General features: G+C 44.2%; 1 protein-coding gene and 1 pseudogene across 4 annotated transcripts in view; one reads left to right on the plus strand and one right to left on the minus strand.

Moving 5' to 3' along the window:
- Positions 1–25,898, minus strand: part of GARRE1 (granule associated Rac and RHOG effector 1) — a 96,389-nt gene that overhangs the window by 32,657 nt on the left and 37,834 nt on the right. For all 4 annotated transcript variants that reach the window (XM_073016662.1, XM_073016665.1, XM_073016664.1 and 1 more), the window contains exons 2-3: positions 16,692–17,980; positions 908–1,117 (exon numbers count right to left, since the gene is read on the minus strand). In XM_073016662.1, the coding sequence (XP_072872763.1) occupies positions 908–1,117; positions 16,692–17,186 (705 nt within the window). In that variant the 5' untranslated portion in view covers positions 17,187–17,980. The remainder of the gene's footprint in view (positions 1–907; positions 1,118–16,691; positions 17,981–25,898) is intronic.
- On the plus strand, positions 17,989–23,887 carry LOC140711877 (large ribosomal subunit protein eL29-like; annotated as a pseudogene).

The following is a 25,898-nucleotide window of genomic DNA, read 5'->3' on the forward strand; positions in this document are numbered from 1 at the left end:
ACTTTGGGAGGCAGAGGTAGGTGGATCACTTAAGCCCAGCAGCTCAAGACCAGCCTGGACAACACAGTGAGACTCCATCTCTACCAAAAAAAAAAAAAAAAAGAATAATAGTAATAGTAATAGTAATAATAATAATAAGCTAGACATGGTGGCATGAGCCTGTAGTCCCAGCTACTTGGAAGAGGCTGAGGTGGGAGGATCTCTTGAGCCTGGAGGTCCAGGCTGTAGTGAGCCTTGATCACAGCACTGCACTTCAGCCTAGGCAGCAGAGCGAGACCCTGTCTCAAAAAAAAAAAAAAAAAAGAAAAAAGAAAAAGAAAAGAAAAACTTAAAGAATTAAAAAAGTTTCAAAGATTCCAAGCCCTGCTATAGGGAATGATTTGACTAGCAAAAAACAGACAAAATTCCCTGTGTCCACTGAGCTCTCACCCTGCTGTGGTTTTATCTTTGGAGCCTGCCATCCCATCTGTCTGCCAAACACTCCTGCTCGTCTGCCTTGCTGCCTGGCTGGCCACTTACCCTCCCCAGACAGCTCCACCCCGTCTTTCCTGACTTGGGTGCCAGCCTCTTCTCACTGGTCCCCCATCTTAGCTTTCCTGCAGCACTACTGTTCAGAGACATGACCCTCCCTTCCTCTGGCTCCCGCACATCTCCATCCTGGCCCCTTAACCCTGTTTTTGTAAGCCTATTCTCCCAGCAGGCTGTGAGTAGAGGTTGTCATCCTAGTGCCTGGCACAAAGTGGGCATTCACAAAGATGTTCACTGTTAAATGAATGAACAAGCTAATGAAACAGTTTAAAATGTACATTTCTAAATGAAATGGCTCTTTTGAGAATCAACAGGCAAAGGCCCTCTGGAGCCTCTCCTATTTGAACACAGGTACCAATCTCCCCAAAGCCAGGGTTACCTCAGCAGCCCCCCGCCAGGACCGCACAGCTTCTTCCAGTTCAGGTGTGTGGCCCATGCCAGATAAGCTGCTGCCACTGCTGCTGTTCTTTTTTTCTGGCACAATGACCTCAGCAAAGTAAGAGTGAGCCACCGGCTGGACCTTCTGTAATGCATGAGTCAAAAACTGGAAATGGACTTGCACCACAGTCAGGAAACATCGCCCCAACACCTGTGAAAACAAGACAGCCAGGGATGTTTAGGTTGTGGGTTGCTGTTGGATTCGCGCAGTAAATTTTCAGTGACCAACTTAATAGAAGCAATGGTTAACTGGAATTCCAAAATCATACAAAGTTAAAAGGCCACCATGCTTCAGAAGGATCTGCCTTTGTTTTTGTGTTTGGACCTCAGTGACTGATGCCTAGAAGTCAAAACATTTCCATCAAATAACAAGGTCCAAGGTTGAAATAAGTCTTCCCATTTCCCACCAACTTGCCCCCAATCCTGTTCTCCACTCCCTACATCTAGACTCACACCACTTCTGGTGTCTCTGAGCTCCTGCTGAACCACAGTCACCCACAACTGCAATTATGTCCACACAGTATTCAGAAGGTAAAGAAAAAAACCATGCAACTGAAAATCTGAAAGAAGGCCAATTTGACCATAAGACATTCCACTGAAAATGGAATCCAAATATACTGGTTATTTTAGTAAGAGTGTTAACATAGTTATTAACATAGTCATATGTCATCTTTCCAGTCTTACGAAACAAAGCTGACAGACCAGTCTTCCAGGAGTCAAGAAAATATAATGGACAGCTCCATTAGCCTGATATATATCCGTGATTGGCTGCTAATAGACCAAGGAGGAAATTAACTTAAAAAATACTATACACATAAATATGTAATTATAATAAGATGTATACTAAATACATACTACGTGCCACAAACATTTTCAGATATGATTGTGCATTTCTCTGGCAGCCTTCTGGTATGGGCTAAGGCTGTTCTGACAGCTCCTTTGCTGCTCCTCCCTGTTACTCTCTTGTGTAAACCAGTTACAATGTGTTCTCTATCATTTATTATTTATCTTTCTTTTTTTTGAAATGGAGTCTCGTTCTGTCACCCCGGCTGGAGTGCAGTGGCATGATCTCGGCTCACTGCAACCTCCACCTCCCGAGTTCAAGCGATTCTCTGACCTGAGTGCACCATCACACCCAGCTAATTTTTGTATTTTCAGTAGAGATGGGGTTTCACCATGTTGGCCAGGCTGGTCTCAAATTCCTGACCTCAGGCACTCCACCTGCCTCGGCCTCCCAAAGGGCTGGGATTACAGACGTGACTTACCATGGCCGGCCTTATTTCCTCTTTAACACAGGGCAAAAACCTGCCACTTACAAAGCAACCTGACCACAAACCTTCCAGATTATTGACATTTTTTCCTAATCTCTCATAGTTGTTTTGCCCACATCAGATCTGACAATAATACTAACAAAAACCTTTTGCAGCTCTTTTATCCTGTTCCCTAATAATCTTTTTGTGGAAGATATTTTATATTTCTTTGGCTTATGCAGATTACTTACTCACAACTTACTTTACTGAGTTTGCAATTCACCCAACTGAGCAGGAGTGGACCTGAGAGAGCCGGCCCTCAGCCCACTGCCTCGTGGAAGTAGTGAAGGTCAGGGAACTATGGCCATTGCTTTTTACAAGGAACCAAAATCCAGCACAGTGCCCATGCACTGTCCTGACCCTTCAGCAGCACACAGTAACACTGAACCTTCCTCTCCCCTCAGATGAACACGTGGACTCTCTGCCTTGTGGCATGCATGTGGACCTCTCACCCTGCCTTACCTCACGCACATGCGCAGATTCCTTGGGTGCAGTGCGCAGGTGGACCTCTCGCCTCACCTCAGCATCTACCCTTTGCCACATGCCCTCTCAGTTCCCACGAGTCAGAGCTGTTTCCTAGAGAAGCAGGGGCAAGCCAGTTCCCAGCATGACACTTATTCTCTCTGAATCCCTCCTCACCCCGTAGAAATCACCAGGACCAACTAAAGCAAACAAAAAACCGACACAAATCTCACACCAAAGCATCCACCCTCCAGAGTGAACAAGTGGCATTACAGGCTGAAGTCCCCCAAACTCCTGGGCTTCCACTCACACCTCCTCAGAGCACTTTCCCCAGTGCTCTGTGCTAGACTGGGCAGGGTGAGGGACACAGAGGCAGCGCACCTAGGCCAGTCAGACAGGTGCCAGGAGTAGAATAAGCAGCAGCTATTCAGTCCTATGGAGCACCCAGACAGCTTTAGTGGAGCAAGCAGCCTGGACCTGACCAACGCTGGAGAGTCACATGGGCTAGAGCATTCAATCCCAGGAACCACCCTGTGAGGTCATCCTCCCTTCACAGACAACAAGATCGAGATATAGAAAGGCTGTGAAATATTGTCAAGGTGATACAAACTAGATGTGGTGGACCAGTCACCTGACTCAAATGTCCATGCCCTTCACTTGTGTGCCCCACTGCCTTCAGCAGACTCTAAACTGGGATCAACTGGCACGTGACAGAAACTCCACCTTAAATGGTGTAGGCTGAAGGTGTCCTCAATCTCCTCATCCACTGCAGACACAGGGAGGGGGAGTGAGCTGGCTCCCCAAGGACACAAACTCTTCCTCCCTCTCCTTCCTTAGCACCTTGGCAGCTATGGGAAGCTGCAGGAGGAGGAGAAAGGGAAGACGCCATGCTCCATTAGCTCTGGGTTCACACGCTCACAGCTCTGACGGACACATTCATTCTCTCAATAAATAATAAATTTATTGAGAGTCATTCATTCTCTCAATAAATATATAACATGGGGATGCCTAATATGCACCAAGCACAAGGAGCTGGGAACACTACCGGAAAGAGAATGAGCAAGTCCCTGCTCTCACCAGGGTGACATTCTAATGGGGGAGTCAACAGGCAATGAACAGATATGCAAGGTCGGGTGCTGCTGGGAAAGGAACATAGGCGGGTGGGAAGGAAAAGGCTCTCCGAGGAAATGACCAAGGGCAAAGAGAGAGCTACCCTATTACCTCCTAAGGGGCAAAGTTCTGAGGAATGGCTGAAGGCCTGAAGGAGGGCCCCCAGATCAAGAACAGGATGCTCTCTGACAAGGCCATCACCCCTGGGGAGAATGAGGTAGAGGAAGCCCTCTTGCTATGGGGTGGCAGTAAGAAAGGCAGAACGCTGCCGTAGGAAGGAGTGGGGTAAGAGACTTGGGTCAGTTTTAAAAGGCATTGTCTGTGTTGTCTCCACCACTTAGGACCTGTTTGACCTTGGATGAGTCATTTAACCTAAGCTTCTTTCCTATAAATAAGGAATGAGGACAACAGCTCAGCCACTGTGCACCTCCCTCTCCTACCCAGGATGCCTGGAGACCAACTCAGTCATACAAATTATGATTGTAACAAAATATCTGTGCTGTAAATAACTTATTAAAAGCCAATCAAACCAATGGTTAATATTGGACCTTGGAAACAGCCGTTTCATCAGATAGCTGCTCTAAAAATTTACGCAGAGTAGCAGATACATAACCACCACCTTCTCTTAAAGAGACTACAGAGCTCAACCTCTGGCCTGCCTTTGCCCACCTTTCCTCTATGAGGATCTCATGTCTTAGCTGAGCTCCCCGCCTGAAACAGACCCCACTCTCCTTGACCCAGGGATGAGCCAGTCCTTGGGTGTCTTCCTGACATAAATTTGGGAGAGTGTGACCCCAGGGCTGTGGAAAGCTATTTTCTCCTTCACATGGAGAAAGTTTCCTGGACTGTGTGGTTCAAATTGCAGAACAGGTATGGGAAGCTGGGGATGAGCAGAGTGGCCAAAGGCAGGCATTTAAGTTTAAAATGCCAGCGAAGTTCTATCAACAGCTACCATTTATTGACTGTTTAAATATCAAGCACTTTACGTTTGGTGAACCATCCCTGTGGGGTGTGAGCAATTCACCCATTTTACAGATGACAACACTGAGGTTTACTGAGATAAAGAAACTTGCTCAATGTCAAGCAGGTAATAAGTGGGGATCTGACACCAGGTCTGTTTGACTCCAAAAGTTGTGTTGCCAACCACCAGACTACACTTTCTTCCTATGACAAGATCTAGAATGTAGCCACAATAGTGGATAAATACTAATCAGAGGAGGAGCTATGGATTACAGACGGCTATCGGGGTCTACTGAATGAGAGCCTGTTTTCTAGCAACCTTGATGTTGGAGGAGAAGGGTGCATGTTTACCTTCCTATTCCTTTGCACACATACCACATCTGCTGCTAAGGATGTTGTGTTCATGTACGTGACCAGAATACCTTTTCTTTTTGATGATATTTATATTTTATTCAGATTGTAAAACAGTTTTTAATTTAAGGCCTTCCTATTTGGAGCCCCAAAAGACTACCCTTTCTTTTTTTTTTTTTAGACGGAGTCTTGCTCTGTGGCCCAGGCTGGAGTACAGTGGCACAATCTCGGCTCACTGCAAGCTCCGCCTCCCAGGTTCCTGCCATTCTCCTGCCTCAGTCTCCAGAGTAGCTGGGACTATACGCGCCTGCCACCACGCCCGGCTAATTTTTTGTATTTTTAGTAGAGACGGGGTTTCACTGTGTTAGCCAGGATGGTCTCGATCTCCTGACCTCGTGATTCGCCCACCTCGGTCTCCCAAAGTGCTGGGATTACACGCATAAGCCACCGTGCCTGGCCAAGATCACTCTTTCTATACCACTGCAGTTGTTGAAGATCAACCTACATGTCAACTCTGCTTTCCTGGAATATTTCAAAGTTTAGTTGCAGCTATTCCTCTTCTAGGCTCAGGTCTGACTCAGCCTGTAATACCTGCATGTGGTTGGAATTATGGAGTGCCCAAGTCCACCCCATTTCCCAAAACATGGTGTGATTTTCACATCAATACAAATAATTTCTCACTAAGTTCACTGTTCTGCTTAACTCCATGAACTCGAGTTCATCTTTTTTATATCCCTTTAGAGTGAGGAACAAGTAAAACTCTCATACATCCATTTATTTCCGATTACTTTAAAAACCCAGTGTAAGTAGGTCCAAGACGGGTGCTTGTATTAGAAATTCCAAAGCATTCAATCATTTCTTTCTCTTCAATACTCATTTATACCTTAAATGTTACATTAGGTTCCTAGTGTCCTCAACCTTGTTCTTAATGAGGTCTCTTTTGTTCTGATGATCACTGGATTCATTACATAATGAGCTACATACTAGAATGTGACACAAAGACCCAGAGACACAGAGAATGCAGTAGACCATGCCTGGACTATAGAAAGTAATTATGAAGATTATGCTACAGTAGAAAAATGTAAGAAACAGGCTTACTGAAACTAATAAGTAAAAAACTAACTAAAGAATAACCCAGTCTCCTTGCAGTCAGCAATTACCTAGAGCACAGAAAAGCTGCCATGCTATGTTTAGAACAAATGAGGGAGAGAAAGAAAGCTCATGCCCAAGGGTGTCGGAACCAACACCAAATGCTAATAATTCACACAAGAGTACATTGTGCCCCCGGACACGCTGCTTCACTGCTGGTGAAAATAACAGCATAGGCAGTTTCTGAGTTCATATTTCATGGGCAATGCACTGTGGTGCACAAAACCTTTTGTATCAGTAATACTCATCATCAATAAGTCAGGGGGGAAAAGATTAGCTATACAAACATACAAATAGTTCTAAATATTCCTAAATAGGTATAACCATTGATTGTATGATTCCTAACAGCCCATATTTGTACCTATAGATTTTTTTTTTTTGCAAAAAGTAGATTGTGTGTTGTTTTATAGTTTGCTTTCCAAAATAAAATATATTAAAAATTTGTTACCATATCAATATACATAGGAAGTTTTATATTTCAGCTACACTGCTATAAATCTTAACACACCTAATAATAATAATTACCAAATATCATCCAGGGAAAAAATGAAATGCCACTCAAGATAACTAAGTCCATGTTAATTACTATTGAGTAATTTTTCCCATTCAAAATGCAAGTTTTGGCCAGGCACAGTGGCTCACGCCTGTAATCCCAGCACTTTGGGAGGCTGAGGCAGGCGGATCATTTGAGGTCAAGAGTTCAAGACCAGCCTGGTCAACATGGTGAAACCCTGTCTCTACAAAAAATACAAAAATTAGCCGGGCATGGTGGTGCACGCCTGTGATTCCAGCTCCTCGGGAGGCTGAGGCAGGAGAATCGCTTCAACCTGGGAGGCAGAGGTTGCAGTGAGCCAAGATCACAACACTGCACTCCAGACTGGAAGAAAGAGCGAGACTCCATTTCAAAAAATAAATAAAAACAAAATGCAAGTTTTCTCCATAATACACTGTGGGTTTATATAGGGCAGAGATAAAAATATATTTAAGTTATCCTGATATATAGCATCAGGAGCCCATCAGAGGTCAGAAAATTCTTTTTGTTCACGAGTATACTTTTTGTTAAAATTTGTCACTTCCATCAAGAATACTAAAATACCTCAATTGATAAACCGATTACAAAGGCAAACAGGAAACTGGCAAATGGAAATCAGTCGCCAATCAGTCTCCATATGCCAGTCTCCTTATCATGACATATCACTTGGGTGAGGCCACTCTGTCACACTGGATGCCTTGCATGTTACCGCACTGAGACAGAGATCCCAATATCCACATCTGACAGGGACACTCCCAGCCGGCTGTATGTGCACAGTGTTCCAAGTGGTATAACTATGGCAAATCTTGGAATGGGGTGGAGAGGAGGCCTCACCTCCCTTCAACAGCAGCACCCTTGCTTCATTTCCTTCCTAGCTCTCCAGCTGTTCCAGTTTCAGACTCCTGGGCGGCTTCCTATTCATCTTTTGACTGTAAATGTGGGAGTGCCCCAGGGTTTACTCATTCTCCAACTACGCTCTTCCTTGATGACCTCCTTCAGTTCTCTAGCTTTACATTCATCTACTGACTGAGGGTCTCCAAGTTCTGGACCTCAACCTTCAACTCCAGATTTGTGTATGCAACTATCCTCTAGAAATCACCCATGGGATATCTAACAGGCACCACAGACCTATTATCTGAACTTACTCTTCCCCACTACTCCCCATCTCAGTAAATAGTACTACCAGAGAGTGACTACCAGAGAGTGACTACCAGAGTGATTTACCAGAGTAAATAGTACTACCAGAGAGTACTACATAGCACTACCAGAGGGTGCTCATGTCATAAATCATGCAAAATACAACTGCTGAAATATTTATCAGCCTTTATTTATTTATTTATTTATTATTTTTATTTTTATTTTTCTGAGATAGAGTTTCACTTTTGTCACCCAGGCTGGAGTGTAATGGTGCGATCTTGGCTCACTGCTACCTCCGCCTCCCAGGTTCAAGCAATTCTCCTGCCTCAGCCACCCGAGTAACTGGGACTACAGGCATTCATCCCCATGCCCAGCTATTTTTTGTATTTTTAGTAGAGATGGGGTTTCACCATGTTGGCCAGGCTGGTCTCAAACTCCTGACCTCAGGTGATTCACCCGCCTCAGCCTCCCAAAGTGCTGGGATTACAGGCATGAGCCACTGCGCCCGGCTGCAGCCTTTAAAAAGAAGGAAATTCTGATGCTAGTCTTAAAAAGAAATTTAAAGCTCACGAATGAGCCTTAAAGACATTATGGTAAGTGAAACACACTTGTCACAAAAGGACAAATATTCTATGAGTCCATTTATACGAAGTTCCTAGTCAAATTTATAGAGACACAAAGAAAGGTTCTTGCCAGGAGCTGGGAGGAGAGGGGAACCAGGAGTTATTGTTGAGCAGGTACAGAGTTTCAGTTTAGGAAGATAAGAAAGTTCTAGAGATGGATAGTGGTGATGCTTGCACAACAATGTGAGTGTACTTAACACTACTGTACGCTTAACAATGGTTAAAATGGCAAAATTTATGTTACATATATTTTACTGCAGTAAAAATACATATAACTACTTCTAGTCACCTCTGCCACCCTTCTATTCCAAACTACTATCATCCCTCACTTAGACTGCTCTAATAGCCCCTTAACTAGTCTTCCTGCTTCCATTTAATTAGAATCAGGTTTATCTACATATAACAAAACAAAAACAGAAACAGGCCAGGCATGGTGGCTCACACCTGTAATCCCAGCACTTTAGGAGACCCAGACAGGAGGATCGCTTAAGCCCAGGAGTTTGAGACCAGCCTGGGCAACACTGTGAGGCTCCATCTCTACAGTTAAAAAAAAAAAAAAAAAAAAAAAATTAATTAAAATCAAACCCAAAACCAATATAGTGGCTTAAATAAGAACAATGTTGCCGAGTGCGGTGGCTCATGCCTGTAATCCCAGCACTTTGGGAGGCCAGGGTAGGTGGATCACCTGAGGTCAGGAGTTCAACACCAGCCGGACCAACATGGTAAAACCCCATCTCTACTAAGAATGCAAAAATTAGCCGGGCGTGGTGGCACACACCTGTAATCCCAGCTGCTTGGGAGGCTGAGACAGGAGAATCGCCTGAACCCAGGAGGCAGAGGTTGCAGTGAGCCGAGATCACACCATCGTATTCCATTGTACTCGAGAGTGAAACTGCATCTCAGACGGGGGAAAGAAAAACAATGATGTTTATATTTTTCTAAGATAAAACAAATCCAGAGCAGAGGGACCAGGGCTGGAATAGAGATGCCAGGGCATCACAAGGAGCCTGCTTCCCAGCCTTCTGCTCAGCACACTCATGTGAGGCTCCCATTTCTAGGTGACTTCACGGTTGTAAATGGCTAAATGGCCCTCAGCCATTCTGCACGCACTGGAGATGGTAGAAAATTGGGGGAGAAAGGATCACCCATTTCCCCTTAAGACGTCCCAGTAATCTCATGCAGTACTTCTAGTTACACCGTCAAGAACCAGATCTTATTCAAGTGACCACTCCCAGCTTTAAGGAACTAAGAGTAGTCCTTATTCCACGCACAGTATGGAAAACAAAATGAGAGTTTGTTACTAAGAAAAAAGGGCGGCTTGGGCAATGTAATGGAATCCTGACTCTACAAAAAAAAAAAATACAGTTTAGCTGGGTGTGGTGAAGTCCACCTGTAGACCCAGATAGTTGGGAGGCTGAGACAGGAGAATCACTTGAACCCAGGAGTTCAGGCTGCAGTGAACTGTGATTGTGCCACTGCACTCCACCCTGGGCAACAAAGTGAAATCCTGTCTTGGGGGGAAAAAAAGGTAAAGAAAGAAAGAAGAAAGGAAAAAAGAAAAAAGAGATTGTATATTGAGAGGCAGTTACCAGTATCTCCTCACTCTCCCCATGGCCTACTGGGCTATCTGCCCTGCCCCCACTCGGATGCGCTCTTGGTTAGGTAGGAGGTTCTGGTACGAGGGCTGGCCCTGGCACAGTGAGCTGGGTGCGGGGAGAGGAGCAGCTGAAAGTTTTGCCGAATCAACAGACTTGAGTCTATTTTCCATCTGCATCACAGCACTCATCACACCTAGTGCCACTGTCTATTTATTTATCTGGCCTACCAGTCCTGGAGCGCTTTTATTGACCCTGTCATCTGTGCAACGCTTGCAGCTAGCTCATGTGTATTTATCGAGGCGGGTGGGTGGCTCAGCTGGAAGAAGAGGAAGGCAGGGCAGGTGGCTGGGCCTACTCAGGAGCGGTCCTAGTGAGAACAAGGGTGCTCAGGGGTGCCTCCACATCAGGCTGTTTCTGATTTCCTGGCTCTGGACATTTCGCCATTAGCAGAGGGGCAAGGCAGCCTGTTCTCACAGTGGGATGGCCTCTGCCAACAAGCCCCTCTGCACTAGACTGCACTGGCCCGAGGCAGCGGGGAGGCAGCAGACACATAGGACACATAACCCCTTCGTTGGCTGGCCTCAGAAGGACTTCAGGCAAATGCTGTTTCATGGGTGCTCAGGTTCCTGGTTTGTAAAGAGGAGGGAGGCTGCCAGAACAGGCCATATCCAATCCTGTGAGGTCTCCCAAGCTGACCAGAACCAAAAAATTAATTCAGGAGAGTCAGTTCTATCTGAAATTATATTCCATGAACTCTCCTATTTGTTTCCTTCTAATCTACCCACCAAACCTAATTTTTCCAGCAAATTCATTCAAGCCTTTTCAGCAACTCAAAATTTTAAATCCTACTCTCTGAAAAGACAGCAACATTGTCATTCAATCACTAGTCCCCCAAATTAGCAACATTTCATTCTTTCCTTGACTCCTACCCTGCTGCTGGCCTCCCACTTTCAGAGAGGGTCTTTTCTCTGTTCCCATTTTCTCCTTTGATTCACTTTTATTCTCTTCATTTTTTTGAAGAACACATGCTTTTCTCTTCATCCCTATACCTTGGGTTTTCTAACTACTCAATAATGCTCCCTTTCTGTTAGAAGACCACTTCACATGCGAAAACTCCTCCATGAAATGGAGTTATTTATTGGGTACTCTGATATATTACACTTTTAATACATTCCTGAATTTCTCTCTCACTTTTTGCAAACTTGGAAAAGGTCCAAACAGACACAAAAGCATGTACCCATCAAAACGCTTCAATCCTATGGCCAGGCACAGTGGCTCATGCCTATAATCCCAGTGTTGTGGGAGGCTGAGGTGAGAGGATCACTTGAGCCCAGGAGTTTGAGATCAGCCTGGGCAACACAGCAAGATCCTGTCTCTACAAAAAAATTAAAAGTTTCGGCCGGGTGCGGTGGCTCAAGCCTGTAATCCCAGCACTTTGGGAGGCCAAGACGGGTGGATCACGAGGTCATGAGATCGAGACCATCCTGGCTAACACGGTGAAACCCCGTCTCTACTAAAAAAAAATACAAAAAACTAGCCGGGTGAGGTGGCGGGCGCCTGTAGTCCCAGCTACTCGGGAGGCTGAGGCAGGAGAATGGGCGTAAACGCGGGAGGCGGAGCTTGCAGTGAGCTGAGATCCGGCCACTGACCTCCAGCCTGGGCGACAGAGCGAGACTCCGTCTCAAAAAAAAAAAAAAAAATTAAAAGTTTCAATTCCATTAACATTTTGCCATGTTTTTTCCATCTATCCTTCCCCATCAATTTTTTTTTTTTTTGAAGCAAATCCCAGTCAACCAAGACTCAGTATGTGTTCAAGCTTCCCAAATTCTCTTTTAAACATTATCTTTTTTACATTTGGTTTGAATCTCAACCCCAAAAGGTAATTTTATTTGGTTTTTATATTGCTTAACTCTCTTTTAATCCAGAACAGTACATTCTGTGTAATTTTTTTTAATGCTACTGACTTGTTAAACAAATCAGGTCAGCTTATTACAGGATATACCACATTCTGAATTTGTCTGGTTGCTTTCTCGTGGTATTGCATAACTTGCGTCACTGCACCCCACATTTCCTGTAGACTGGATTCATTTTAGAAGCTAGATTAGATTATTTCAGGTTTTTTTTTTTTAAGAGGGAGAAGTAGAATAATATTATTAATATTAGAGATGTTGTGTGGTTCTTACTGCAGCACATCAGGAGACATAATTACCTGCCTCCATTTCCATGACACTAAGGCTGATCAATGGGATTTGAGTGGGGAAGGCCTGATTCTCCCAAATGCGGTTCCTCAGCAACCTTCCAACAAATGGTTTCATCCTCCACTGTGGGCCACTGGTTGAGTCACTGAATTGATCATGGTCTGCAAAGTGGAGATTTTTCTCTCATCCATTAGGGCTATTGGTTACCATGAAAAACAGTTTCTACCGGAAAAGCAGGAAATTTGCTTACTTCCTTACTTTTCTCCTTTTAATGGGCAATTATCAGAATAATGAGTTGGTTGCACATGCCTGTCTCAATCAAAGTCAAAGGGTCCAGTCCCTCCACAGTGACAGATGCCCACTGGTCCTGTGGCTTCCACCCACGTAGAATGGGCTAGGCAGATGGTAAATCATCTTTGTTGACCACAGTGCAAATTTACAGAATCACCCAAATTCCAGCTGCTTAATTAAGTACAGCTTCCTCTACAGGCTAAAGTCTGAAGACAATTTAGGTAATGGCAGATTCACCTCAGCAAAAAAGCAAGCCAAAAAAGACTGACCTGAAATTAGCAAGTTTCAAAATTGGATTCATACAAGCTTTTTAGGAGGTGACCTTCAGTTTCTGATTAGCAGCAGCAATGTGAACTTTCATCTGGCACATACCATTAGGAAATATTTACTCCATAATCTGTTACGGAAGATCTACTAGTCAAAACAAGTAACACTGACTTTTACCTTTAGGGCAAAAAAAAAAAAAAAAAAGAAGGAACAGGATGCACATTTAATTCCATTAAGGTTAATGCAAATCATATTTTTGAAACCAGTTTCTAATATTTTCCATTATTGTTACTCTACAATATTTTTGGCATATATCTATCCAAAATAAATGTTAATATACCTGAATTAAGGTCCTTAATTAAGAGTCAGTCAGCACTCACAGATAAATTATTTCAAACATATTGATGGGTAATCACATATATACAAAAGAAATTTGTCGTTGTGTCAAACTGAAAGCCAAGATGCAACTGTGTAATTTGAGAGCCAGGCACAGTGACACGTACTTGTAGTCTCAGTTACGCAGTCTCAGCTATGCGAGAAGCTGAGGTTGGAGGACTGCTTGAGCCCAGGAGTTCGAGGCTAGCCTGAGCAATACAGCAAGGTCTAATCTGTAATATATATATATATATGTGTGTGTGTGTGTGTATGTGTGTGTGTATAAATGTCTGTCTGCTTAGTCACAAGATGGTAAACACTTGAACATCAATAAATGCTGGAATTTATAAAATATAGTCTCCTTAGAGACATACAACTCCTGGGAGCCCCATGGTTGCCCTGGGTTCCTGGACTGCCTACACAGAGGACCAACACCTCTCAATAGTGAGGACCCTATGTAAAACCAGAGCCCTGGAGCTACCCAGTATGAAGAAGTCAAGGGGAGAAGTGGCATCACTGCTCACTACATAAGAATGGCAGAGCCCAGCCTGCTGTCCTCCCTTCCTCTGCCCTTCAGAAGTGTACCTCACCCTGCCTCCTACCTGGCTACTCAGAACAGACACCAGAGTGGCCCCTCTTTACCCTTCTGACCTCACCCCTACTTCTCTCCCTTCCGTTCACTCTGTTTCAGCCACAGTAGGTTCCATGCTGCTCTTCCAACACTCCAGGCTGGCTCCTCCCTGGCTCCTGCCTCTGGGACTCTGTGCTAGGTGCTCCCTCTGCCTGGAATCCTCTTTCCTTGGCCAACAGGCTTGCTCTCTCATCCCTTTCGGGCCTTTACTCAAATGTCACCTTCTCAGTGGTACCTTTTCTAACTACCTTCTCTAAGATCGAAATTCCCTTCTAGCTACATGAAGAGAGAGATTTCTGTCACGTTCACTGCTGCAATCAATATGCTGGAGTAGCACCAGGCAGAAATGAGGCATATAATAAATATCTGTGGAATGAATGCACAAATCACAAGTCGCTTTCTTTTATTTACGTACACTTCCACTGAACAAGTAATTTTATTTAAGTGACAGATGTCACCTTCCAAACCCAGGTCTTCTGACTCTGTGCCCTGTAACTGACTTCCTAGGCTGATGTACCAAACAGTGTCGCAGGCACTAGTCAGCTAGTGAAACCCCAGAGTCACAACTCGCTTCTCTAACAGGGAGACTGTGAGGGTGAACCACTTGGGCTAAGGGACAAAGTCACTGGTGAGTACAGACTGGACAGGACTCACATATGCCCGGCTGGTTCCAAGGCATGGTGGCAGAGCACACAGTCAGCCACCACCATTCCTGGACACAGGCATCAGTATCTGTCAATCAATAACCACAGCCCAAACCTGGCTGTAAGTCAAAATCACCTGGGAACACTGTACACATGCACTGGCCACATGGCAAGGGGACAGGATCGTCTTTTGTCCTAGCTCTTATATGCTCAAATATTTGAATACTCTCAAATCCAGAGCTTTTCTCACCCACAGTCCCAGACTGAGCTCCTGAGTAGAGGCCTTGCCTAGCAATGTTAGGCCACAGACCTCTTTCCCCAGGGATGAATGTCAGAGCAACTCTCAGGACCTTGCTTATAAAAATCCTTAAAAAACAGAAAGGAAAAAATCCAAATGCCTACCCATTTCATCTGAGTTGCTGAACATTCTGAGAGAGACCCTTATTGGCCTATGGCTAAATCCCTTGGCAGTACATAAATTCCAGAAACAACAAATACTGCTCTGGGGAAAAAGTGAAACGTGAAGTCTGCAGGCCTATGCTTGGCAATTACATTTAGAAATTCATTTGTAAGTCAGCTGTTTGAAACTCAGAATAGATGCATAAACTGGAAAACCCACCAACTACTTAGTTTCCAGACTTGTCTGGGAAAGCCTGTTCAGCCCATTATGTACAAAAAACCATGGTAGTATTCCAGCTATCTAATCAGCATTTCAATGCAGAAAGCCAAGTCAAAATTCCAAACTACAACAATAAGTATTTCCCGTTCTCAGCTACAGGGGTCAATGCCAGTCCCAGGAAAGCAGAAGAAACAAAGCAGGTACTGCTGTGCCCCAGCGGCTTACCAAGCCCCTGCTGCTCACAGTTGGTTATCTTCTCTAATTGTCCTGCCCTGGGCAACAGGCGAACTTGCCCTCCAGGGTTGGGAAGCAAAGGGCCCTGTAGGTCAAGCTCTGTTTCCTCCAATACCTGCAAGCATGGCCTGAAGAAGAGCTCAGGAACGCTCAGGTTAAAATAAAAGCCTTTGGCCTTATATCTCAAACCACTTTTGCCTGAAGTCCTGAATAAAGCTAAGAGCACTATGTCATCATGGGGTGATAGCTGTGTCAGAGTCTAAGATTGTTCAATACTTTCTAGGAGAGGACAAAGTGTTCCTAACTGCTCTCCTGCCATATCTCTATCAAGCAGTGATCAGGCAAAATGGTGGCTGAACAATGTGGTTCTTTATGTCAAAGTTAAAGCTGCACACATCTGTAAACACCCATGCATGTACAGACGGTAGTCTGGAATGGTATACAACAACCAGTTACCAATGGTCACTTCTGGGGAAAGGAATGAGATGCTAAAGGAAGGTAGAAGTTTCACTGCTTACATTTCTTTTGAGAAGTAAAGGCATGCTTTTTATGTGTCAAATTTTTAAACAAAATAATGACAAGCCGGCCGGGCGCAATGGCTCACGCCTGTAATCCCAGCACTTTCGGAGGCCGAGGCGGGCGGATCACAAGGTCAGGAGATCGAGACCATCCTGGCTAACACGGTAAAACCCCATCTCTACTAAAAATGTGAGAGATTGGCTGGGCGTGGTGGTGGGCGCCTGTAGTCCCAGCTACTCTGGAGGCTGAAGCAGGAGAATAGCGTGAACCCGGGAGGTGGAGCTTGCAGTGAGCTGAGATCGCATCACTGCACCCCAGCCTGGGCGACAGACCGAGACTCTGTCTCAAAAAAAAAAAAAAAAAAAAAAAAAAAATCTATCAAACAGGTACACACCACTACACCCAGCTAATTAACTTTTTCATTTTTTGTAGAGACAAGGTCTTACTATGATGCCTCAAACTCCTGAGCTCAAGCGATCCTCCCGTCTTGGCTGTAACTGTGGGGTTACAGCCGCCACACCTACCCTTAACCTACTTAATTTGATATGAAAGCAATTCAGAACCTGGCATGCACAAATTTCTTACAAAGACAGAGTACCAACAGAAACAGGACAAAGGCTACTATTACAGTGATTTGGAAAAAACTTAAGAGAATATTCTCACTTACCTTTGTAGTATATTTTTCTACACAAGTATGACACAAAAGATACTCTACCTCAATGTCCTGGAGACTGAATTCCTTTTGATCCGTAAAATTTGCGGCCCCAGCACTAAGTTCCATTAGCATCTTGGCGATCTCAGGCTTTATGGCCGAGGTCAGCCGACTGGCTGCTTCCATGACATGCTCTTGCACATCTTTGAGCTGCGTGGCTGCCTTTGAGTAGTGAGAGTTCCTGAACACAGTGCTGAAGAGATCTGTGAGAAAAGTACTGGCGCGGCAGAAGACGTTCAGGGCATCCAGATACTTGGAGATGCCCTGCTGGATATCGGCGATGGGAGTGGAGTGGGGCATGGCATGGTGGCAGCTGCCTGCAGCAGTCAGACTGCCCAGGGGGGCAGTGGTGGCTGTGGATGCCAGGGGAGCACTCAGCGCTCGGCCCAGCTCGGGCATCGGGTACTGCTGGTGCTGCTGCACCTTCTGCTTGGACCCGCCAAGCAGGAAGCGCCGCTTGTAGTCCATTTTACTGTCCTGGGCACTGCAGCAATACATGCGGGAGAGGGAATTGTCCCAGCGACCGTAAGCGGGTCAGGGTTCTGATTCTTCTTTCTCAAAACTGTGGCTAGGTATAAAAATAGCGGAGTTCTGGAAATCGAAGTTTTAAAAAAGGCATTTCCATGAGGCAGGTGACCATGTGATCCAACGTAGAGGTGAGAGAGACAACAGGTTTATATAATTAATATTTTCAGTGTAGGCAGGATCTCTGACAAAAAATAAAAGATGTCCAAAATGCTGGATAAGAACTGTTTAGCATTCCACTCTCTTACTAAAAGGATATGCTTGCTAAGAAAAATGTTTACTTCTTTGCAAGAATAGTTTGATACTTGTATTTACAATGGCAGAAAAATAACTTAACTTTTAAAAATGTAATACAATGTAGTACACCATGTCTTCAATATACCCAAAAAAGTTAGAACCCAAAAACCCAGAAGCTGATCAACAGCAATTTAAAAAGCAGTACAGAATTACTTCACACAAAGTCCTTAAGAAGATCAAACTTCTGCAGAATTTTGACAGAGCCTGCCCGTCAAATCTGTTTACCTGTGAAGCTGCTTCTATGCAATGCTAAAATTCTCCGAATTTCCTCTAATGTTTTCTGAAAACAAGTTTTTCTTTTTTTTTTAAATGGCATTTGTTATAAGTCTCCTCCTCCATTCCTTTTGTTTGCTGAGGTAGCGGTTTCCTTGTAACATTAACAAGAGATGCTTCCAGACTGGGCTGGCCCTCAGTTGTAAAGTCTGAAGCAAGAATGCACAGATGTATTTGTAAGGCTTCTAAGTCCTTTCCTGTCGGGGGGAAAAATAAGATAAAGTGAGGAAGGCTATACAGGACAATGAGTAATTCCAGACAATAACTCCTGTGATGCTGTTATCCACACAGGTGGGCTACAAATGAATGAAATAAGAAATCATATTATAACCTTACAGGAGCAAGTACAATAGTGAGCACTGAACTATGAAATGACTGTCAGAAAATTCCTCAAGTAGTAATAAAAAAATAATGCAACAAAAAAAGTATGATTCTAGGCTGGCCCCTTCAAAGCTGAGGCTGGCACGTTGAACGGGGGGCCTGGATCATCGTTCAGCATTTTCTCATTTCCTCCTTGAAGAGCTCACAAGTTGCAGGAGGATTGCCTGAGTACTCAGATTATGGTGAGGGCTGTTGACAAGCACAGCACTCATAAACTTTATGGGGCATCAGCAAAGACAGAGATGGGCAAGGGTGAGAGAAATCAAGAAGTCTGTTATGAAAAAAATATTATTCTGAAGTAGGCCTTGCTTGTAGGATAGGTTTGGACAAGTGCAAAAGGGACAGGTGGGACTCACAAGGGAAAGGACCACCACGGCAAAGGTCCCAAAGCAGGACGGGACAGTCAGATACCAAGCTGAGCTTAAGTGCAGGGTGCAGAAACAGAGCCTAGAGAAGGGAGTGGCTGCCAGGTGGTATACAGACACGATTCTTCCAATCCTCCCTCCGGTACCAGTTTCCCTTTGGGTGTGCAGAGCGGGAGCCTGGCAAGCTATACCAGTTTCCCACCTTGGGTGGCTTCTTAGAACCCCTGACTCTGGGTAGGTTCAAAGAGCAGAATCTGGACATCGCTGATTATAGTTTCTGATACTTACAACAGTGGAATACTGTGATTCTTCTCAAAAAGCTAAAATCAGGAATAATGCTTGCTTGAAACCATCTGCTCTCCCAATCAAAAGTTCAAATACATTTCACTGAAAGTCACATTTACCACATATTTAACTTATTTTATTATTATTTTTTGAGATGGAGTCTTGCTGTTGCCCAGGCTGGAGTGCAGAGGCGTGGTCTCGGCTCACCGCAACCTCCACCTCCCAGGTTCCAGTGATTCTCCTGCCTCAGCCTCCTGAGTAGCTGGGAGTACAAGCACCCACCATGCCTGGCTAATTTTTGTATTTTTAGTAGAGACAAGGTTTCACCATGCTGGCCAGGCTGGTCTCGAACTCCTGACCTCAGGTGATCCACCCATCTCAGCCTCCCAAAGTGCTGGGATTATAGGCATGAGCCACTGCGCCTGGCCAACTGGTTTTTTTTTTTTTTTTTTGAGACAGAGTCTCATTCTGTTACCCAGGCTAGAGTGCAGTGGCATGACCTTGACCTACTACAGCCTCGAACTCCTAGGCCCAAGCAATCCTCCTGCCTCAGTCGCCAGAGTAGCTGGGACTACAGACGTACCACCATGCTTGGTTAATTTTTGTATTTTTTGTAAAGACGAGGTTTCGCCATGTTGCCCAGGCTGGTCTCCAACTCCTGAGCTCAGGTGATCCTCCTGCCTCAGCCCAAAATGCTGAGATTACAGGCATGAGCCACCGTGCTTGACCACATATTCAACTACAACCTAAGTAACGGTGGTATATAGTTTGGTCTACTTATTGATAACCAGGTTTTCTTTCCATTTTCCTTTTTTGAATATATAATTAAATGTAACTCATACTTCATCACTTATGGCCAGTTACCATAATTCCTTTGTATTTCTATGATTGTGTTGGCAACACAGGAATTAGGTACATTACAAAGGCAAGATATGAGAAGAACACTGTGGATACAAACACATACATAGAAAGTCAATAAAACAACCACTATTTATGGCTCTACGTTCAACAAAATTTGAGCTCCTTAAAAAAACCTCATAAACTTTTCAGGAAACAAATATCAAATGGCTACTTGTAAAAAACATGTTCCCAAATGTTTTCTTTTTTCAAATTCATGACAAATAAGGCAATCATATCTATCCCCACCTGAGTGCTCCACAAGTTACAGGTTTTGATATACAACAGAAGCACTCTACAGGAATGCTGAAGGGGGGCAGGATGTTCCCGTGGAGACTCTGTAGCCTCTGAAGGAAAACCTTCACCTGAGTTGGCCACAGTGAGAGTCTTAGGCAGCCCTGAGAAGCACTCTATCTTTGTTCAGTGGTGCACCAGCTTCCTAGTTCCTATACCGCGGGATGCCTGTGGCTCTAGGAGAGCCTGCCCCCATTCCTTTGACAGATCTAGAAGGCCAAGTGGGACCTATATGCTTACCTAACTAAAAAATCACAAACATTGAACTTTTTCACTTTACATACTTCCAAACTTTCTCTAAATGCTTAAAGTTATACTATTTCACCAAATTCATCCACAGATTCAACACAATCTCTATCAAAAAAAAATTTTTTTTTTTTTTTTTGAGACAGAGTTGTGCCCTGTCGCCCAGTCTGGAGTGCAGTGTCGCGATCTTAGCTCATGGCAACCTCCACCTCCAGGGTTCAAGTGATTCTCCCACCTCAGTCTCCCAAGTAGCTGGGATTACAGGCGCGTGCCACAACGCCCGGCTAAGTTTTTGTATTTTTAGTAGAGATGAGGTTTTGCCATGTTGGCCAGGCTGGTCTCAAACTCCTGGCCTCAAATGATCCACTCACCTCGGCTTCCCAAAGTGCTGGGATTACAGGCATGAGTCACTGCGCCGGCCTCAAAATTTGAATTACCTTTTCTACAGAAATGGGCAAGCTGACCCCAAAATTCATTTGGAAACCAGGAGTGGTAGTGCATGCCTGCTGTTCTAGCTACTTAGAGGTGGCCAAGGTGAGAGCATCACTGGAGCCCAGGAGTCTAAGAGCAGCCTGGGCAACACTGCAAGACTCTGTATCTAAAAATAAAACAAAGCCTTAAAATTCATATAAAAATGTGAGGGTTCCGGTTCTAGGTGCTTCAGGAGCTGGGGCTTAAGGTACAGACATGGCCAAGTCCAAGAACCACACCAAACACAACCAGTACCGAAAATGGCACAGAAATGGTATTAAGAAATCTGATTACAAAGATACGAATCTCTTAAGGAGTGGACCCCAGGTTCCTGAGGAACATGCACTTTGCCAAGAAGCACAACAAAAAGGGCCTAAAGAAGATGCAGGTCAACAATGCCAAGGCCATGTGTGCACGTGCCAAGGCTATCAAGGCCCTCGTAAAGCCCAAGGAGATTAAGCCCGAGATCCCAAAGGGTGTCAGCCACAAGCTCGATCGACTTGTCTACATTGCCCACCCCAAGCTTGGGAAGTGTGCTCATGCCCACACTGCCAAGGTACTCAGGCTGTGCCAGCCAAAGGCCAAGCAAGGCCAAGGATCAAACCAAGGCCTAGCCTGCAGCTCCAGCTTCAGTTCCAGCTCAGGCTCCGAAAGGTGCCCAGGCCCCTATAAAGGCTTCAGAGTAGGTATCTCTGTCTACCAATGTGAGAACAGAAGGACTGGTGTGACCCCCTTGGGCTGCCATCTGCATGGGGCTGGGGTCCTCCTGTGATATCTGTACATATAAACCTGAGGCAAGAAAAAAAAAAAAAAAAAAAAAAAGCGAGGGATCCAGGATGACCAAAACAAATACTGAAAGAAAAAACGTTGTAAAAGTCATATTTCCTGATTTCAAAATCTACTATGAGGCTATAGTAATCAAAGCAGTGAAATACTGGCATAACGAAAGATGCATAAATCAATGGAGTAGAATTAGAAGTCCAGAAATAAACCCAAACATCTACAGTCAACTGATTTTAGACCAGGATGCCAAAAATATCCAATGGGGAAAGAAAAGTCTCTTCAATAAATAGTGATGGGAAAACTAAATATCCACATGAAAAGAATGAATCTGAACCCCGACCTCACATCGTATAGGCTGGTGTAGTGGCTCAAGCCTGTAATCCCAGCACTTTGAAGGGCTGAGACAGGTGGATCGCTTGAGGCCAGGAATTTGAGACTAGTCTGAACAACAGGGCAAGACGCCATCTCTACAAAAAATTTTAAAAATTAGCTGGTCATGGTGGTGTGCACCTGTAGTCCCCACTACTTGGGAGGCTGAGGAAGCAGGATCACTTGAGCCCAGGAGTTCGAAGCTGCAGTGGGCCATGATTACACCACTGTACTCTAGCCTGGGTGACAAAACAAGACCCTGTTTAAAAAAAAAAAAAAAAGAAAACAAAACAAAACACCAACAGATACGAGATTCATGAAAATAAAAGCCTAAAAAGAAAGGGGAAGGAAAGAGCATCATCAAAAATGGCAGAATAAGGACTTCCCCTGACCAAAATTCTCTACTACATAAAGACAATGAAAAATTGGCAAAATAATCGGAATCACCTTTTTCAGAACTGTGGAAATAGGCTTTTAAAAAGCAAACTGGGGATAATTTATCAAGGACAAATAGCTGAATCCGGGTAAGAACAGTGAGTTTTGTAGCATTTTAACTTGACTGAGTCCCATTCCTAGCTCTCCAGCTCCATAATAGCCTTGAAAACTACCAGTTGCATCCACATTGAAGACCAGAAGACTGGCAGTTGGCAGAGGAAGCAGAACTGGGCTACAGCTCCTTCAAAGTACCATTCCCAAGAAATTAGCATTATTTGACCTGTCTGGTGGTTCCCCAAAATACCCCATTTGCAAATATCTCTGTATTTTACCTGACTGAGAGCTCACCTGCAGAGGGAGGAGAATGTGATTTTCAGAGCTGCCACATTATATCATTTAAAATGTCCAGTTGGTTGGCCACATGGCTCAAGCCTGTAATCCCAGGGCTTTGGGAGGCTGATGTGGGCAAATCACCTGAGGTTAGGAGTTCAAGACCAGCTTGGCCAACATGGTGAAACCCTGTCTCTACTAATAATCCAAAATAATTAGCCAGGTGTGATGTCGCCCACCCGTGGTCCCAGCTACTCAGGTGGTTGAGGCACAAGAATTGCTGGATCACACCACTGCACTCCAGCATGGGTGACAGAGTGAGACTCTGTCTAAAAATAATAAAATGTTCAGTTTTCAACAAAAAATTGGAAGATATGCAAAGAAACAAAAAAATACAGCCCATATAAAGGGAAAAAACAATAGAAAACTCTTCCCAAGGGAAGCCAAGATATTTGACTTAACAGAGTTATTTAAGTAGGTTCAAAAAACTAAAAGAAACCACATTTAAAAAATGTAAGGAAAATATAGGAATAATGGCTCCCAAAACACAAAATATTAATAAAAGATAGCAATGATATTTCATTTTATTTCACTTACTTTTTTTGTTTTTAGAGATGGGGTCTCTCTCTGTCACCCAAACTGGAGTATAGTCATGCAATCACGGCTCACTGCAGCCTTGACCTTCTGGGCTCAAGCAATCCTCCACCTCAGCCTCCTCAGGGGCCAGGACCTCAGGCATGCACCACCATGCCCACCTAATTTTCTTTGCTTTTTTTTGTAGAGACAGGGTACTCACTATGTTGTCCACGCTGGCCTTGAACTCCTAATCCCAAGCTATCTTCCTACCTTGGCCTCTAAAAGTGCTGGGAGTATAGGTGTGAGACACTATGCCCAGCCTACTCAAGCCTATACGTTTAAGGCACAGTCCATCTGATAATTTAGAAGCATATAATTTATAAAGATAAGTTTATGCAGCCGGGTGCAGTGGCTCACGCCTGTAATCCTGGCACTTTGGGAGGCCGAGGCAGACGGATCACCTGAGGTCAGGAGTTCAAGACCAGCCTCGCCAACAGAAGGAAACCCCATTTCTACTAAAAAATACAAAAATAAGCCACGTGTGGTGACACGTGCCTGTAATCCCAGCTACTCGGGAGGCTGAGGCAGGAGAATCACTCCAACCTGGGAGGCAGAGGTTGCAGTGAGTTGAGATCGCACCACTGCACTCCCAGCCTGGGTAAGAGAGTAAGACACTTTCTCAAAAAAAAAAAACCAAAAAACTATATATATATATACACACATTTTTGTGCTTCAAGAGGTTGGGCAAAGTGGCTCACACCTGTAATCTTAGCACTTTGGGAAGCCAAGGCGGGCAGATCGCTTGAGCCCAGAAGTTCAACCAGCCTGGGCAACATGGTGAAACTCTGTCTCTACAAAAACATATAAAAATTAACCGGGCATGATGGTGCGCACCCGTGGTCCCAGCTACTCGGGAGGCTAAGGTGGGAGGATCACTTGAGCCCAAAAAGTTAAGGCTACAGTGAACCATGATCACACCACTGCACTTCAGCCTGGGCAACACAGAATCTGTCTTTTAAAAAAAAAAAAAAAATTGCTCCAAGAGAACAATTACATCTGGTGAATCAAGAAGGAGAGGATGAAACAACTCATTTTTTATTTACTCCTTTTTTTCCCTTCAAGAGTGCTTCATTCTTGAAATGAAAAATTTTCTAAAAGCCAACCAAGTTGGAGAATTATGTTATTAGTCATTAACTTTTTATTTTAGTGCTAAATTCACAGTGCAAATTTTTATAAATATGCCAATACACATTACAACTCTTTAGAGAGCAACTTAAGCTAATACGCATGTAAAAATATCTTCACTGACTATTTAGTTTGCCATATGTCTGCTTTATCAAAACTGATTACTTCAGTAAAAAAGACAGTAACAAGTATTGATGAAGATGTGGAAACATCAAAACACTCATACATTGCATGTAGCTCATATAATGGGCCAAATGCAGTAGCTCATCACTGTAATTCCAGCACTTTGGGAGGCAGAGGTGGGAGGATCATTTGAGGTCAGGAGTCAGAGACCAGCCTGGTCAACACAGCAAAACAGTGTTTCTACTAAAAAATACAAAAATTAGCTGGGTGTGGTGGCACATGCCTGTAATCCCAACTATTCAGGAGGCTGAGGCAAGAGAACTGCTTGAACCCAGGAGGCAGAGGTTGCAATAAGTCGAAATCATGCCACTGTGCTCCAGCCTGGGTAACAGAGCAAGATGCTGTCTCAAAAAAAAAAAAAAAAAAAAAAAAAAAAAAAAGTAGAATGGGATAGCCACTGTGGAGTAGTTTGGCAGGTCCTCAAAATGCTAAATATGGTGTTACCACATGACCCAGCAATTTCATTCCTATGTATATACCCAAGAGAAATGGCGAAATATGTCCAAACAAAAACCTGCACACAAATGTTCATAGCAGCATTATTCATAACAGTCAAAAGTAGCTAACGACCCAACTCTTTATCAACTGACAAATGAATAAACAAATGTAGTAGACATACAATGGAGTATTCAACTATAAAAAGGAATGAGGTTCTGATAAATGCTACAATATGGATGAACTTTAAAAACACTGCTAAGCGAAAGAAGCCAGATGAGGAGACTCCTATTATATGAGTCTACTGATATGAAATGCCCAGAACAGGCAACCTATACAAATAAAAAAGTAGATCTGGCCGAGTGTGGTGGCTCACGCCTGTAATCCCAACATTTTGGGAGGCCGGGGGGGGGGGCAGATCACTTGAGGCCAGGAGTTCAAGACCAGCCTGGCCAACATGGTAAAACCCCGTCTCTACTAAAAATGCAAAAACAATTAGCCGGGTGTGGCGGCACATGCCTGTAATCCCAGCTATTCAGGAGGCTGAGGCAGAAGAATCACTTGAACCTGGAGGTGGAGGGTGGAGGGTGCAGTGAGTCAAGATGGTGCCACTGTACTCCAGCCTGGGCAAGAGAGTGAGAATCTGTCTCAAAAAAAAAAAAAAAAAAAAGTAGATTTGTGGAATGAGGAGTCCTTGCTAATGTGTACAGCTTTTCTGGGGGCTGATTAAAATGTTCTGAAGTTAAATAGTGGTTGCTATGGGTTGAAACATCACCCAAAGCTCTTGTATTGGAAACTTAATCCCCAGTGCAATAGTTTATAGAGGTGAGACCTGTAAGAGATGATTAGGTCCTGAAGGCTCTTGTCCTCCTGAATAGAC

Source organism: Chlorocebus sabaeus, chromosome 6, assembly GCF_047675955.1.
Source record: "Chlorocebus sabaeus isolate Y175 chromosome 6, mChlSab1.0.hap1, whole genome shotgun sequence".
In the NCBI taxonomy this organism is placed as follows: Eukaryota; Metazoa; Chordata; class Mammalia; order Primates; family Cercopithecidae; genus Chlorocebus; species Chlorocebus sabaeus.